This window comes from Chrysemys picta, chromosome 11 (genome assembly GCF_011386835.1).
Source record: "Chrysemys picta bellii isolate R12L10 chromosome 11, ASM1138683v2, whole genome shotgun sequence".
Classification (NCBI taxonomy): domain Eukaryota; kingdom Metazoa; phylum Chordata; order Testudines; family Emydidae; genus Chrysemys; species Chrysemys picta.
The window spans coordinates 59,180,535-59,194,938 of record NC_088801.1 but is presented as its reverse complement, the minus strand read 5'-3'; the positions used below and the strand labels follow the sequence as shown (position 1 = coordinate 59,194,938).

Below are 14,404 nucleotides of genomic sequence, written 5' to 3'. Positions count from 1 at the left end.
ATATTATGTACCACTGCGATATGTACATGGAGATATAAATTACATATCCATGAAACACTGAGTCCAACTTTTACATTAAGCACTGAAGTATCAGATACCTCAGTGGTGATGAATTAATGTCAAATTCATTTTCGTACTGCCAATGACTGCATTTTAAAGATACTATTCAATTACGTACATAATATACAAGAAAAAACTACTCAACTCAGGTTAACGCTACAGCAAATATTGAGAGATCTGACTTGAACCTGTGGTGCTAAACACAGTGAACCTTGTAAGAGCTTGCTTCTAGAGCAAGATTGACCAAAATTAATGTGCTTAGACTTTGGGCCTAATCCTGTATTCATTTCACCCCCCCAGACTCCCTCTGATATCAAACGGAGTTTTGGGTGTCCAAGGATGCAGGAATGGAATAAAGCCGGTGGAAAGTACTGAACTACAGCTTCAATGGCAACTCACCTGTGTGCCAATCCTAAACACATAGCTGCCATTTCCCGCGATGGAAGGCCGGTGATAAGCCCCTCGATTTGAGAACGAATTCCTCTCATCAGTTCAGTAACCATTGGGCTATGAATACAACTTAAATTCAGCTTATCCTATAAAATTAAGGTGGATATTAGGTGTTAACCAAGTTAAATCAAATCCTCTTACAAATTCTCTTTCAATACTACTATCTTTATAGTTTTTCTCCTACTAAGGTATACTTGTTACCCATTTATGCTAGGCAAAAAAAAGTCAGAAGCAGTGACAACCTTCATGGGTAATAAACATCAGGATTTCCAGCACTGTAATCATCATACGTATTTTTCACTTTAACATCCTGGTATCAGGAGCAACAAGACTTGTAAGTAAGGCTCTGTGTTCTCTGCCCCTAAGATCTGGGGCAACACCAGGATTTTGTAACTGATTAGTTCTACACTGCACACTACTTTTTATGCAGATTTTTCTATCAACAACCCACAACTGTGCCATCGAACAGGTCACAATAGAAAGCGGAGGGTTTTGTAGCTGGCTCTGGTTCTAAAGAAGGAATGTGAGATGGTTTGGGGTTTTGACATCTCGGAGACAAATGAGGATTTTAGAATATAAATCTAATGTATCTCCTCTATACTTCCCCCTTTCAGAATACATGGAGAATACAGGCACATATTTGGGGGCTGTGGGGAATGTGAACTCCCAGCTACCCTTATAATAAGCAGCTGCCTCACTTGCCAAAGCAACCAACAGTAAATAAGCACATCTACTGGATGTTTCTATAAATAAGATCAGTAGGGCAACAATTTATATTTATGCTGTCTGCTTTCACAGTTGATACCCCACTGAGACAACAAGAAGTGTGCACACCTGAGTGCAGTTTCAGGATGTCCAGTTGCAGAGCAGACAACATCCTATCAACTTATATTCATCTGAAAGTTTCTCTTTCCAGCTCAGAACTAGAAACTTTTTTCTAATGAAAGCTCAATCTGCAGCACAATCTATGGCTACAGGACCACAAAATACGGAGGCCCCTCTTCATAACATCTCAGCAGAATAAAAACAAATTAGAGAAGCAGTCAGTTTTCACCTTTATGACACCACCGAGTTTGGCATCTGCTATGGCCAACTGTTCATGGGCGTCTTTTGCCACTATCTTCTTTAGAATTTTCTTCAAGTTCTTGCTGAGCTTGCCCTCTACCAGAGCTGTGCATGCTGTAGAGGGAAGAAGAGAACGAAGATGCGGCTAAATAAATAAACAAACCAACCAACCTTTCTAAAATCTAACAGGTACTAAAAATACCATGTCCAACTTGATACACAAGGCTGTACACTTACATTCACACCTCTGCAAGCTACTATACTAACCAAAATTGCAGTTGAAATGTTTTGATCTTGCAGTCATTTAAACAAATGTCATAAAATGTTAGCACATTTGCTGTTCTTAATTTGAGAATATTTCTCCTCTAATTTTTCCCTCCTCCCTATATATGGAAGATCACCAAGATGGACTCCTAGCTCTGCCAACTTTGTTAAAGATAACAGTCCACCAACTTTAGAGATGTACTGAACATCCCCAGAAGCGACTAAGAAGATTTAGCATATAACTGAGTTACCCAATGCCCAATTGACTTTTCAGACCTCATGAAGTCATACATCACCAGCTCCCACCACAGGCAATAGTCCAGTATATACTCTCTGATGGGGATGTTGCAATATCCATGAAAGCGCACTGAAGCATGAAGCCAATTTGTGCGGATGGCAGAAGTCAGATACAGCCCTTTTTAAGGTATGTGATGTGGATTTGAGGAGTTTTAAAAGAATCTTTATTTTGAAGTATAAATAAATCTGTAAAAGCTTCACAAACCCACATGACATATTTTAAGAGGTCACTTATGCAACTCCCTTGACAAGTTATCTTCATGCTCCATTGACCTTCTGGGATTGGTACAACATTTCCAGCCTAGTGTGTGAAGCAGAACCCAGTGACCCATTATTTCAAAAAACTTGAAAGAAAGAAAGAAATAGAAGAACAAATGTAACTGCTGTGATAAATGCCTTCTCACCCTTGCTATTTGGGACATTAGCTATATAACCTTAAATCTGACAGATAGTTCTTAAACCATTTGATATTTAAATAATGCTTAGCTACATATTTATCATTTATCTTCAAAACAATTTACAAATCCATCCTAGCAATAATCATGTGAGCTGGGTAGTTTAAGTATCCCTGATTTCACAGATTCCTCAACTGAGGCAGAGAAACTGGGTGATTTGCCCAAGTCACAGAGCTTCTTCTGTATCACAGTAACAGTTAGAACCCAGGAATTCCTGGCACCCAGTGCTATAACAAGGCCACACTCATTCTAGATAGTGTGCACAAATGTAGGTGGGGAAAAAACAGTAATTTCAATCTCAGTTATGATTTCATTCCATCCCATGTTTAAAAGTGGTCTCCTTTCCTGTACTTTCCTTGTTTTGTTTTTTGTACTTGTGATCCTAACAACTCTAATGTAGCGAGACTCATTGTTTGGCCAAAATACTACATTTGACATTTATCAACTGATTTTACTGTTACGGAGAGACAAAAACACTCCTTTCAAGAACATGAGTCAGGCCACCCCTAAGTAACTATTAGCCTATATTCTTCTATCACTTCAGTTCAGATTATTCAGAGCCTATAATGCTTTTGTGCTTAATTCCTAAGAATCACTCAAGTGGCAGGTTTTGCATGTGATTACAAATAATTCAGGAATTCATGATCTTAGAAAAATAGGCATTTATCAAATACACAAACATATCCATCATACATCTCCATGAAGTGCAGAGTAAACAGCCCTAATGTAGGTTTTACTAGCATTTTATCTGTTGTCTCAGTGGTAGTGACGAAATGTTGAATCAAATCATTAGAATTCAGTACCAACACCAATGCATCATTGACAACAGGGTTCTATTCACTACTGATTTGTGCACTCATGACCATAAACACAGGAGCAAATAACTAGATTTCAATATTATCTAGTGTCCAGAGGCACGGCAGCTGCCCGAGAAAACAAATACTTATGGTTTTGTTCTGAAGCACCTGTAATCTAAAAGATAAACAATGAAGAAATAATAAGAGGGTGAGAGGAGAGTATGGGGCATATAATGAAAGTATGTGACTGGTTCTTTTCAGAAAGAACCAAGCTGCAAAGTTCAGAGTTAACTTTCTCATCTTTACTTACCAGCAAGGGCTTCTGTTGTGTCCTGAAACTTTTCAAAGTGTTTCAACTTCACTCTAGGGGAAAGGAAATTTATTTTTATATTCAAGTTTACAATAGAGTAGCCCTGTCCTTCCCTCTTCCTTTATGATGCATAGCATCTGTCTTAACTTCCCAAACTCCCATCATAAATATCGGGTCCCTACTTCCCTAGAACATCACAGGAGGCTGAAGTTTGATTTTCAGATCTCCCAACCTCCAAATGAAGGGAAAGGGAATTTGAGTCTTGGAACCGTAGATCAACTTTCAGACCCCTGTTATTTCATCACCCAAGTCCCCCAAAGATCTTGCTAGAGATCTCCAAAGAGGTGAGAAATCAAGAGCTAATATTTCTAATGAAAAAATACATACAAAAAATTAAACATGAGACCATCTTTTTGTTTTGCAATTCATATTTAAAAGACACCAACTATTCAGATTTTAACACTACTCCTTTGATTAACTAGTAAAAGCAAGGAATATACTGCCTCTACTACAGCAGAGCACCAGCTCTACTAGAGTTGAGGTTACGAAACTCTTTCTGTTTCCAGGTTGACTCTTCTAAGAGCTCTACAATCCAGTTACTTGGATTTCCTTGAAATGCACAGACTCTCATGGGGGCACAGGGTAGACATCCAAATTTGGGGTCATTTGACCAAGGGATTCCTGAGATACAGGCCCCCCAAAAGAACTTTTCTTAAAGTTAACAGATTCTACTTTTTTTCTGTTTTGCTTTTGCATGGCACCCACAACCCCTTGGAGGAACAATATTGAAAACAGCGTATGAAACAGTTTGGCTCTTCAGATAGGCACATTCCTAACACTCACGAAAGCCAAATGGATTATACTGTGCATGTGCAAACAATGCCCAAGAGGTGTGGTAGGTAGTGATGACTCAAAAACCTGTATGAGTCAAGGGGATGTATTATGGCCATCAAACCTGAGCAACACCCTGGCACCGTAGGCTTTAATTCGGCCATGGTGTGTGTGTGTGCGTGTGTGCGTGTGTGCGCGCATGTACCTACAATCTGTGTTTTTTGTTTTGTTTTTTATTTGGAGGAAACAATCTGAGTATAGCAGAAAATTCAAAAGGCTCTCAAACCATTTTTGAAAAGAAAACAAATTATACATACAAACGTTCGCTTGGATGGGGAATTAGGGGATAAGGGGTCTGGGACTGCAGAGAAGATAATGGGGCAGGAATAAATGGGTGGCAGAGCAAGTGGAAAGGATATGGGATGAGAACACAAGAGGGCCCCACATTTTCCCTTCCTAAGTGTGAGCCAGAATCCACGGTGTTTGACTCCTCCCAGCCTCTCCACACGAGCAGACATCTGGGGAAACCCTGCCCTTCTGGGTGAGAAACAGAACAGCCATGCTGGGAGCATGCACCAAGAATACACTGTTGAGGCCGAAAGGTAAGGGGTGGCGAACAGGCACACTAAATGCATATCACTGGCTCTGGGGAAAGGGTATGAGAACACAGACTGACATCCACACGTGTATGGAAGGATTTTCTATTCCCCATCAATTTACCAGGTCCAAGTAGCCTATGGACTGTTCCCAGCTACATCAGCTGTGTCACCTCCTCAGGCCCAACTTCCTCCTCCTGGTGTAATCTTCCTCTCTGTTATCTAAAGAGTTGTGCTTGAGAAGCCATCGTGACCCAGGACAATTATCTCCAGACCTAGATTCTGACTCTAGTCCAATCCTGATTAATCTGTGTCAGAAAAAGCTGTATTATCTGTAACAGAAGCAAGGTCACCGATAAAGCTACCCTCTCTTAACTTACTAAATTGCACTTACGTCATCTCCAACAGCAGCTCAAGGCTTATGCTGCAAGGCTGAGTGAGACAAACATCTTTTCAGAAACACTGGAATTTCATAACTGGATCAGACCAAAGTCCATTCAGGCTAATATCCTGACAGTGATCAGCATCAGACATTTCAGAGGAAGGTGTAAAAAGCCTGCAGTGGGCAGATGTAGGGTACTCTGCCACAGCCACACCCACCCATGTTAGGTTTCACCCTGATCTCTAATACTGAGACTGGCTTAACCCCTGAAGACAGAAGTTTAATACACCTGCCAAAAGTTGGTCAAACTCAGGATATTCTTTATATTCAGATAAATATCCAATCCCTTTTAGAACGTTAAGGTTTCAGCTTCAACGCCTTCATGTGGCAGTGAGTTTCACAGTTTAATTACACACAGTGGGGAAAAGCATTTCCTTTTATCAGTTCTGAATTTCTCACTTTTTAATTCCACTGATCTCCCCTTGTTCTTGGGTCAGATCGTTCTTCTAATATTTAAGAGCTGTGAACTATACTGAAAAACAACGCAGGGCCTTGCTCCTTGATCTGAACATACAGTTATCTTCCAAAGCCAGGTTGCCAGCCCCTCAAACTGCTTACATTTTATTTGCCTTTTCAGGTGTTTCAAATTCTCTCCATAAACTGTCAACTTCCTGGAGTTTCTTCTCATCCAGGACCTGTGGATAAAAAACAATCATTAAACCAATGTTTAAAGATGTTTGGGATCATTGTTTGGTATAGAAACCGTGACCCCACTTTTTATGGTGCATCCTGCCTGAAAGCTGATGTTAGTTGAGTCAATGGGCTAGCTCTTAGCCATCCAGTCTCTGACCACTACTTACCATTTTCTCTCCAGTTCTGCCCCACCAATATTTAACCATGTTAACAGCGTTTTACTTTCAGCAGGAACACAGCTACTGTATTGTTTTTCGCCCCCCAATAAAGGCAGGCCCTCTCTGAACATCTGCATTCTCTCTCTCTTTTTTTAAGAACCAGGCTTATGGGAAAATAAATACAAAACAAGTCACCTTCATAGAGAGCCTCAAGGTCCTTGAGGAAGAAAGAGGCCACTTCTAAAACAGAGCTCCCCCTCTTTACAGTACAATGCAGCCATACCAATACAGCCTCAAGAGTAAATTGATTAACAGACTGATATTTCAGCTTGCTGTCCAAAAAAAGAAATCCTTTAGGGAGCAGAGGTGGGTTGAGATCACAGTTATACTAACTACTCCACCGTATTCTGCGTTCACTTAATTTGCAGTGCACTAAGGCCTGGTCTACATTACAATGTTTCTCCTGCCAATGTAACTCGCCCACTACCCTGACCTAATAACTCCATTTCCACGAGAGGCATAGCACTTAGGTCAATGTAGTTAGGGAGATGCAGTGTCCATGTAGACACTGTATTACTTACATTGCCTGTTGGCTGTTAGCCCCACGCCAGGCTCAAAGCTGGAGCCACCCCACCTCTCACCCCAGGGCTGATGGTGCTGGGTTCATGGCTGAAGCCCCGCTGTCGGAGGGCTCCAGCGATGAGCCTGTCAGCCCTGGGGAAAGGGGGATCCAGCAGCGAGCCCCGTGCAGGCCTGATAGCTCAGGCTGTCAACCCCCCACACTGCCCCCTTAAATCGGGACAAGGACTCGGGGTGAGGACATGCACCCCGACAGGTGGGCAGCGTGGATATGAAAAACTGCAGCAATTAATGTGGTGGCTGTACGTTGACCTAATTTAGGTCAACAATTTTGTAGTGCAGACAAGGCCTAAGAATTCTTAGTAAAATGCAGACGGACACAGAGCCAGCAGAAGATCCCCGGGCACGGGATGGGCAGCCAAGACCCCGGGCAGACAGCTGGGAGCGAATCCCTGGGTGTGGGGCTGGCAGACGGGACCAGGAGCGGAGCTGGGTGGCGCTCCCTCCATCCCTGTCATCTGTGGGGGCTGGTCCAGGTCCCAGCCCCCCCCCCCAATGTTACTCTGCACCCTCCTAGGGAGGCGTGCCCCACAGGTTGAAATCCTCTATTGAGTTCCCCAATTCCAATTCCTCCTCCTTATTCAGAACTGAACATTTAAACCAGTGGTTGTCAACGTTTTTTCATTTACGGATGCCTAAAACATGTCAAATGGAGGTGCAGACCCCTTTGGAAATTCAGCCTATGGTCCACAGACCCCTGCCATAAAAGGCTTAGGCTGAAAACTGACTAACCAAAATTCAACTATAAATGCTGCAAGTGCTCGGCAAGGCATTTGACACAGCGTGAGAAAGAGCGCTAAAGTGTGGGTTTCTATGGTGGTGGTAACACTTCTGGAGTATTCACATACATTTGACTGATGAGAGCACCAGAATGCCTTTTCTGGGATCTGAAATCTGAAAAAGTGCCACCATGGCTTAACAACGAAGTAAAAGAAGCAGTCAGAGGCAAAAAGGCATCTTTTAAAAAGTTTAAGTTAAATCCTAATGAGGGTAATAGAAAGGAGCATAAACTCTGGCAAATGAAATGTAAAAATATAATTAGGAAGGCCAAAAAAGAATTTGGAGAACAGCTAGCCAAAAAACTCAAAAAGTAATAGCAACGTTTTTTTTAAGTACATCAGAAGCAGGAAGCCTGCTAAACAACCAGTGGAGCCACAGGATGACTGAGAAGCTAAAGGAGCTCTCAAGGGTGATAAGGCCATTGCGGAGAAACTAACTGAATTCTTTGCATCGGTCTTCACGGCTGAGGATGTGAGGAAGATTCTCAAACCTGAGCCATTCTTTTAGGTGACAAATCTGAGGAACTTTCACAGATTGAGGTATCATTAGAGGAGGTTTTGGAACAAACTGATAAACTAAACAGTAATAAGTCACCAGGATCAAAGGAACTCAAATGTGAAATTGCAGAACTACTAAATGTCGTCTGTAACCTATAATTTAAATCAGCTTCTGTACCAAATGACTAGAGGATAGCTAATGTGGGGCCAATTTTTAAAAAGGGCTCCAGAGGTGATCCCAGCAATTACAGGCCAGTGAGCCTGACTTCAGTACCGGGCAAACTGGTTGTAACAATAGTAAAGAACAGAATTATAAGACACATAGATGAACATAATTTGTTGGGGAAGAGTCAACATGGTTTTTGTAAAGGGAAATCATGCCTCACCAATTTCCTAGAATTCTCTGAGGGGGTCAAAACCGGGTGACTGGGCAACAAAATGGCACATGAGATTCAATGTTGATAAATGCAAAGTAATGCACATTGGAAAACATAATCCCAACTATACATATAAAATGATGGGGTCTTAACTGGCTGTTACCACTGAAGAAAGATCTTGGAGTCATTTTGGATAGTTCTCTGAAAACATCCACCCAATGTGCAGCGCGGCAGTCAAAAAAAGTGAATGGAATGCTGGGAATTATTCAGAAAGGGATAGATAATACGACAGAAAATATCATATTGTCTCTATATAAATCCATGGTATGCCCACATCTTGAATACTGTGCGCAGATGTGGTTGACCCATCTCAAGAAAGATATATTGGAATTGGAAAAGATTCAGAAAATGGCAACAAAAATGATTAGGGGTATGGAACGGCTGCAATATGAGGAGAGATTAATAAGACTGACTTTTCAGCGTGGAAAAGAGACAACTAAGAATGGATATGATAGAGGTCTATAAAATCGTGACTGGTGTGGAGAAAGTAAATAAGGAAATGTTATTTATTCCTTCTCATAACACAAGAACATGGGGTAACCAAATGAAACTAATAGGCAGCAGGTTTAAAACAAACGGAAGTAATTTTTTCACACAACGCACAGTCAACCTGTGGAACTCTTTGCCAGAGGATGTTGTGAAGGCCAAGACTATAACAGGGTTCAAAAAAGAACTAGATAAATTATTGGAGGATAGGTCCATCAACGGCTATTAGCCATGATCGACAGGGATGGTGGCCCTAGCCTCTGTATACCAGAAGCTGGGAATGGGTGATGATTACCTGTTCTGTTCATTCCCTCTGGGACCTGACACTGGCCACTTGTCAGAAGACAGGATACTGGGCTAGATGGACCTTTGGTCTGACCCAGTATGGTCATTCTTATGAAACTTCATTTTCATAGTAACCTATGGTTGACCCCTTATACATAGTCTGCAGACCCCCAGGGCTCCACGGACCGGAGGTTGAAAACCACTAATTTAAACAAAGCCCTGGCCCTGTGGAGTTCGGGATTTCTAGATCATTTTACAGGCAGACAATGTGGTCCTAGCAGCAATAGCACAATCAGGAACATCTAGAGAAGGAAGCAGCAGCTAAGTAGAGCAAATGGTAAAATCAGCTAAGAAGTTCTACTTCAGACTATTGCAATATGAATATCATAAAATAATGTAACATACCCTAGGGTGGGTATTTTTGGTTGAATCCTTCTGGTGGCATTTTCCAAAATTAATGGGGGGGAGGGATAGCTCAGTGGTTTGAGCATTGGCCTGCTAAACCCAGTGTGTGAGTTCAATCCTTGAGGGGGGCCATTTAGGGACGGGATGGGGGGGGACAGTACTTGGTCCTGCTAGTGAAAGTAGGGGACTGGACTTGATGACCTTCAAGGTCCCTTCCAGTTCTATGAGATAGGTATATCTCCATATATTATTATTGTTGTTTATTTAATGCCGGGTGACTTCCCTCCTTTCATTAAAAATTTATTTTCTACACTCAGACTTTGTGCTTGTAAGAGGGGAAGTACTGCCTCTTAGAAGCATTCAATTTTCCCATGTAATTTTCCCCTGTTACTGGTTTTGTGCTGTATTGTTGAAAGGGAACCCCTAGATATTAAACCTGGCCCTGGTTGCTGCTGACTCCACCTGGCACACAGGTTACAGAGTACACCAGTTCAGCAGCATGGCACATCAGCCTATCTATGATTATGTAATGATAGGGTTGTGTGTCCAGTGAAAGATGTGGGAACTGAATCTTTGCTTTTCAAATATAGCGGATGAATTCTCCCAATTTCAGCCAGCATGCAAATACACGTGTACACCAGTCAAGCCAAGCATTTTACATAAACAATAGCAGACAATTAAATTCAACACACCCTGTAAATGCAGTATTTAAAATATATTAATATCACTGCTGTTACGTTTGTCTCAGTCCTTTCACTTAGGAACTATAGGCATGATAGCAATTACAACAAATGCTAAAATAGAAATGCCAGAAATAGATGCAATGTGAGCATATTTAGAGGGAAATCATTGAGGACTAGTGAGGGGTAAACACCACAGTTTTTGCTGATACAGATTAACCCGGCTACCATGCTGAAACCTAACATTTACAATTACACTTAGTCAAACAGAATACTGTAAATCAGTGGCTCTCAAACTTTTGTACTGGTGACCCCTTTCACATAGTAAGCCTCTGAGTGTACTTTTTATATATTTATATATTTAACACCATTATAAATGCTGGGGGCAAAGCAGGGTTTGGGGCAAAGGTTGACAGCTCGTGACCCCCCATGTAGTAACCTCACAGCCCCCTGAGGGGTCCTGACCCCATTTGAGAACCCCTGCTGTAAATCAAACCTCATACGTAAAGGGACCTCTGCAGGGTTAGGAATGAATTTATCTCTGCACTACACTGCATGATTGGTTAAGAACATTAGAACGGCCGTACCGGGTCAGATCAACGGTCCATCTAGCCCAGTATCCTGTCTACCGACAGTGGCCAATGCCAGGTGCCCCAGAGGGAGCAGATGTAACAGGCAATGATCAAGTGATCTCTCTCCTGCCATCCATCTCCATCCTCTGACAAACGGAGGCTAAGGACACCGTTCCTTACCCATCCTGGCTAATAGCCATTAATGGACTTAACCACCATGAATTTATCCAGTTCTCTTTTAAACGCTGTTATAGTCCTAGCCTTCACAACCTCCTCAGGTAAGGAGTTCCACAAGTTGACTGTGCGGTGCGTGATGAAGAACTACCTTGTATTTGTTTTAAACCTGCTGCCTATTAATTTCATTTGGTGACCCCTAGTTCTTGTATTATGGGAATAAGTAAATAACTTTTCCTTATCCACTTTCTCCACATCACTCATGATTTTATATACCCCTTAGTCTCCTCTTTTCCAAGATGAAAAGTCCTAGCCTCTTTAATCTCTCCTCATATGGGACCCGTTCCAAACCCCTAATCATTTTAGTTGCCCTTCTCGGAACCTTTTCTAGTGCCAGTATATCTTTTTTGAGATGAGAAGACCACATCTGTACGCAGTATTTGAGAGGAGGACGTACCATCGATTTATATAAGGGCAATAATATATTCTCAGTCTTATTCTCTATCCCCTTTTTAATGATTCCTAACATCCTGTTTGCATAAATTAATGGAGATATCCTATCTCCTAGAACTGGAAGGGACCTTGAAAGGTCATTGAGTCCAGCCCCCTGCCTTCACTAGCAGGACCAAGTACTGATTTTGCCACAGATCCCTAGGTGGCCCCCTCAAAGACTGAACTCACAACCCTGGGTTTAGCAGACCAATGCTCAAACCACTGAGCTATCCCTCCTCCCCCAAGGGGGTACGTCCCTTTTACCCCACCAGACAGAGCCACCAATTGCCACTGCCATAGGCAGGGGTCAGACCTACCCTCCAAGGAGCCACGCGAGGTAGACAACGATTTCGTGGCGCAGGGAGTGAGAGTAAATCCTCCCTTTCCTGTGTTAACCTGCTCCCGCCGCCTGCGCACCTGGGGCAAGCCAGAGAGATGAGACTCCGTACCAGAGCCAGGCTAACTCCTGCCAGACCCCGCTCCCCAGCTCGGTATCGGCGCTAGGCTCGGGGCGCCAGGCCCAGCTCGCGAGGGCCCGGCCTGGGCAGGGCGACCAGCGGCTGACGGAGGCTGGGCACGGCGAGCGCTGCTGCCGCCGCAGGAACGCCCGCGAGAGCTACGGGCCGCCCGGGGAACGGCGAGGCGGCGGCGCGCGGCCTACCCCTGCCCCTGCCCCGCGCCTCACCTTGAAGACGGCGTATCCGGCCGCGGTCTCGAATAGCACCAGCATGGCGGGCAGAGGTGCGGGACCGGGTCAGCGAGAGTCGGACACAACTGGGGCCGCAGCGCCGCCGGGGGAAGCGCGGCAGGACCCGGCCACGTGCGGGAAGAGGGCCACAGCTCCCAGCGGCAAGACGCAGCGCACACGGCGAACCGGAAGTGAGGAGACCGGAAACTGTCCGGCCTCGCCAGAACGCGGGGGCGGGCTCGGCGGATGACGGGGCGGGGCTGTGAGGAGAGGGCGGGGGGCCGGGCTCAGCTTATGACGGGGCGGGGCTGCGAGGAGAGGGGCGGGGGGCCGGGCTCGGCGGATGACGGGGTGGGGCTGAGGGGACGGGGCTCCTGGCAGCGCAGGGCTGGCCCTGGCCCTGGCCCAGGCCCAGGCCCAGGGATGAAGGGGGAAGTCTTAGCAGGAGTGTTGTAAGCAAGAAGTGAGAAGTAATTTTTCCAGGTTACCCCGCGCTGATTAGGCCTCAGTTGGAATATTGTGTCTAGTTCTGGGTGCCACATTTCGGGAAAGATGTGGACAAATTAGAGAAAGTCCAGAGAAGAGCAACAAAAATGATTCAAGGTCTAGAAAACATGAGCTGTGAGGAAAGATTAAAAAAGACAGGGTTTGTTTAGTCTGGAGAAGGGACATGATAACCGTTTTCAACTACATAAAAGGTTGTTACAAGGAGGCCGGCGAAAAAGTGTCTGCGTTAATGTCTGAAGATAGGCCAAGAAGCAACAGGCTTAATTTGCAGCAAGGGAGGTTTTGGTTGGACATTAGGAAAAACTTCCTAACTGTCAGGGTAGTTAAGCACAACAAATTGCTTTGGGAGATTGTGGAATCTCCATCACTGGAGGTTTTTAAGAACAGGTTAGACAAACACTTGTCAGGGATGAGCTAGTTTTTACTTAGTCCTGCTTTGAGTGCAGGGGACTGGACTAGATAACCTCTCAAGGTCATCCCTGCCAGTTCTACACTTCTGTAATTGTATAAGCCAGTGGGGCTGTCTTGGAGGGGCACAGTTACATTCCTCCGGAGCCCCCAAGCTGTTGGGAAGCTCATGTAGCTGGTACCACTGTGGTCATTTCTGCAGGTGACTACATTGTATTTTATCAGGGTTGTTTGAACCCCTGCCCATTCCTGCCCCCCAGAGTGTCCTGGGGGTTAATAAGCTGCAGGATATACCTACAACTCAAATCAGTGTAGGAGCTGTCTCTTGCTCAGAGTTGCTGAATTGTTTGTATTTCCAGTAGGTGAGACAATCCAGGTTTACGTTTTCACTCTTGCTCGTAGACCTGTCTTGGGCTCTAGGCTTATGAGGTTAATAGAAAATGTACTCTGACATCTTTATTTTTGATTAAGACGGAGGAATGGATCTGTTCTAAGTAGTCCCCCTATTTTGACCACTTGTATCAGACGCTTAGACCATGCTCTAATGGAAAAGGAAGTGCTGATATAGTTCTCTCTATCCCAAAACACAATCAGCCAATGTTTCTGCACTCCCATCTGCTTTCCCCTTTCTAGTCTTCCCTGGCTCCTTCTCTCACCTCTTTCTTTAGCCCAAACCAATCTCCTCTGCAATTGTCTGTGCTCTGGAGTATGACTGTTGGCTTCTTCTCATCTACCTCTATCCTGGTGGGCTCCAGGATCTTCATCCAGCAAGTCTGGCCTCAGTATCTTCTGCCCTGTTGGAAAATGGCACCCCAGCACAAGAACTTAAGCAGGCTCAACTGGCCTTCAGCTCTCTGGTGTCTTAAGTGTTGGATCTGAACTGGTTTGACATTGGCCTCCTCCGTCCCCACACCTGGGGTGGGTTTTCAGTTGAAGGGCCTTTCTGTCCATTCACGTACTGGCTGGAACATGTACATGTACTTTCCATCCTGAAAG

At 44.1% G+C, this 14,404-nt stretch overlaps 1 protein-coding gene and 1 non-coding gene across 2 annotated transcripts in view; both read right to left on the bottom strand.

Annotated features, from left to right (window-relative positions):
* NOP58 (NOP58 ribonucleoprotein) overlaps positions 1-12,722 on the bottom strand; it is a 34,466-nt gene extending 21,744 nt beyond the window's left edge. The window contains exons 1-5 of the mRNA XM_005306226.5: positions 12,491-12,722; positions 6,126-6,202; positions 3,699-3,751; positions 1,565-1,689; positions 460-596 (exon numbers count right to left, since the gene is read on the bottom strand). Coding sequence (XP_005306283.1) covers positions 460-596; positions 1,565-1,689; positions 3,699-3,751; positions 6,126-6,202; positions 12,491-12,535 — 437 coding nt within the window. The 5' untranslated portion in view covers positions 12,536-12,722. The remainder of the gene's footprint in view (positions 1-459; positions 597-1,564; positions 1,690-3,698; positions 3,752-6,125; positions 6,203-12,490) is intronic.
* LOC112059364 (small nucleolar RNA SNORD70) lies at positions 3,336-3,424 on the bottom strand. Its single transcript, XR_002888639.1, has one exon. It is a non-coding gene; the product is annotated as a small nucleolar RNA SNORD70 (small nucleolar RNA).
* Positions 12,723-14,404: the final 1,682 nt, after the last annotated feature.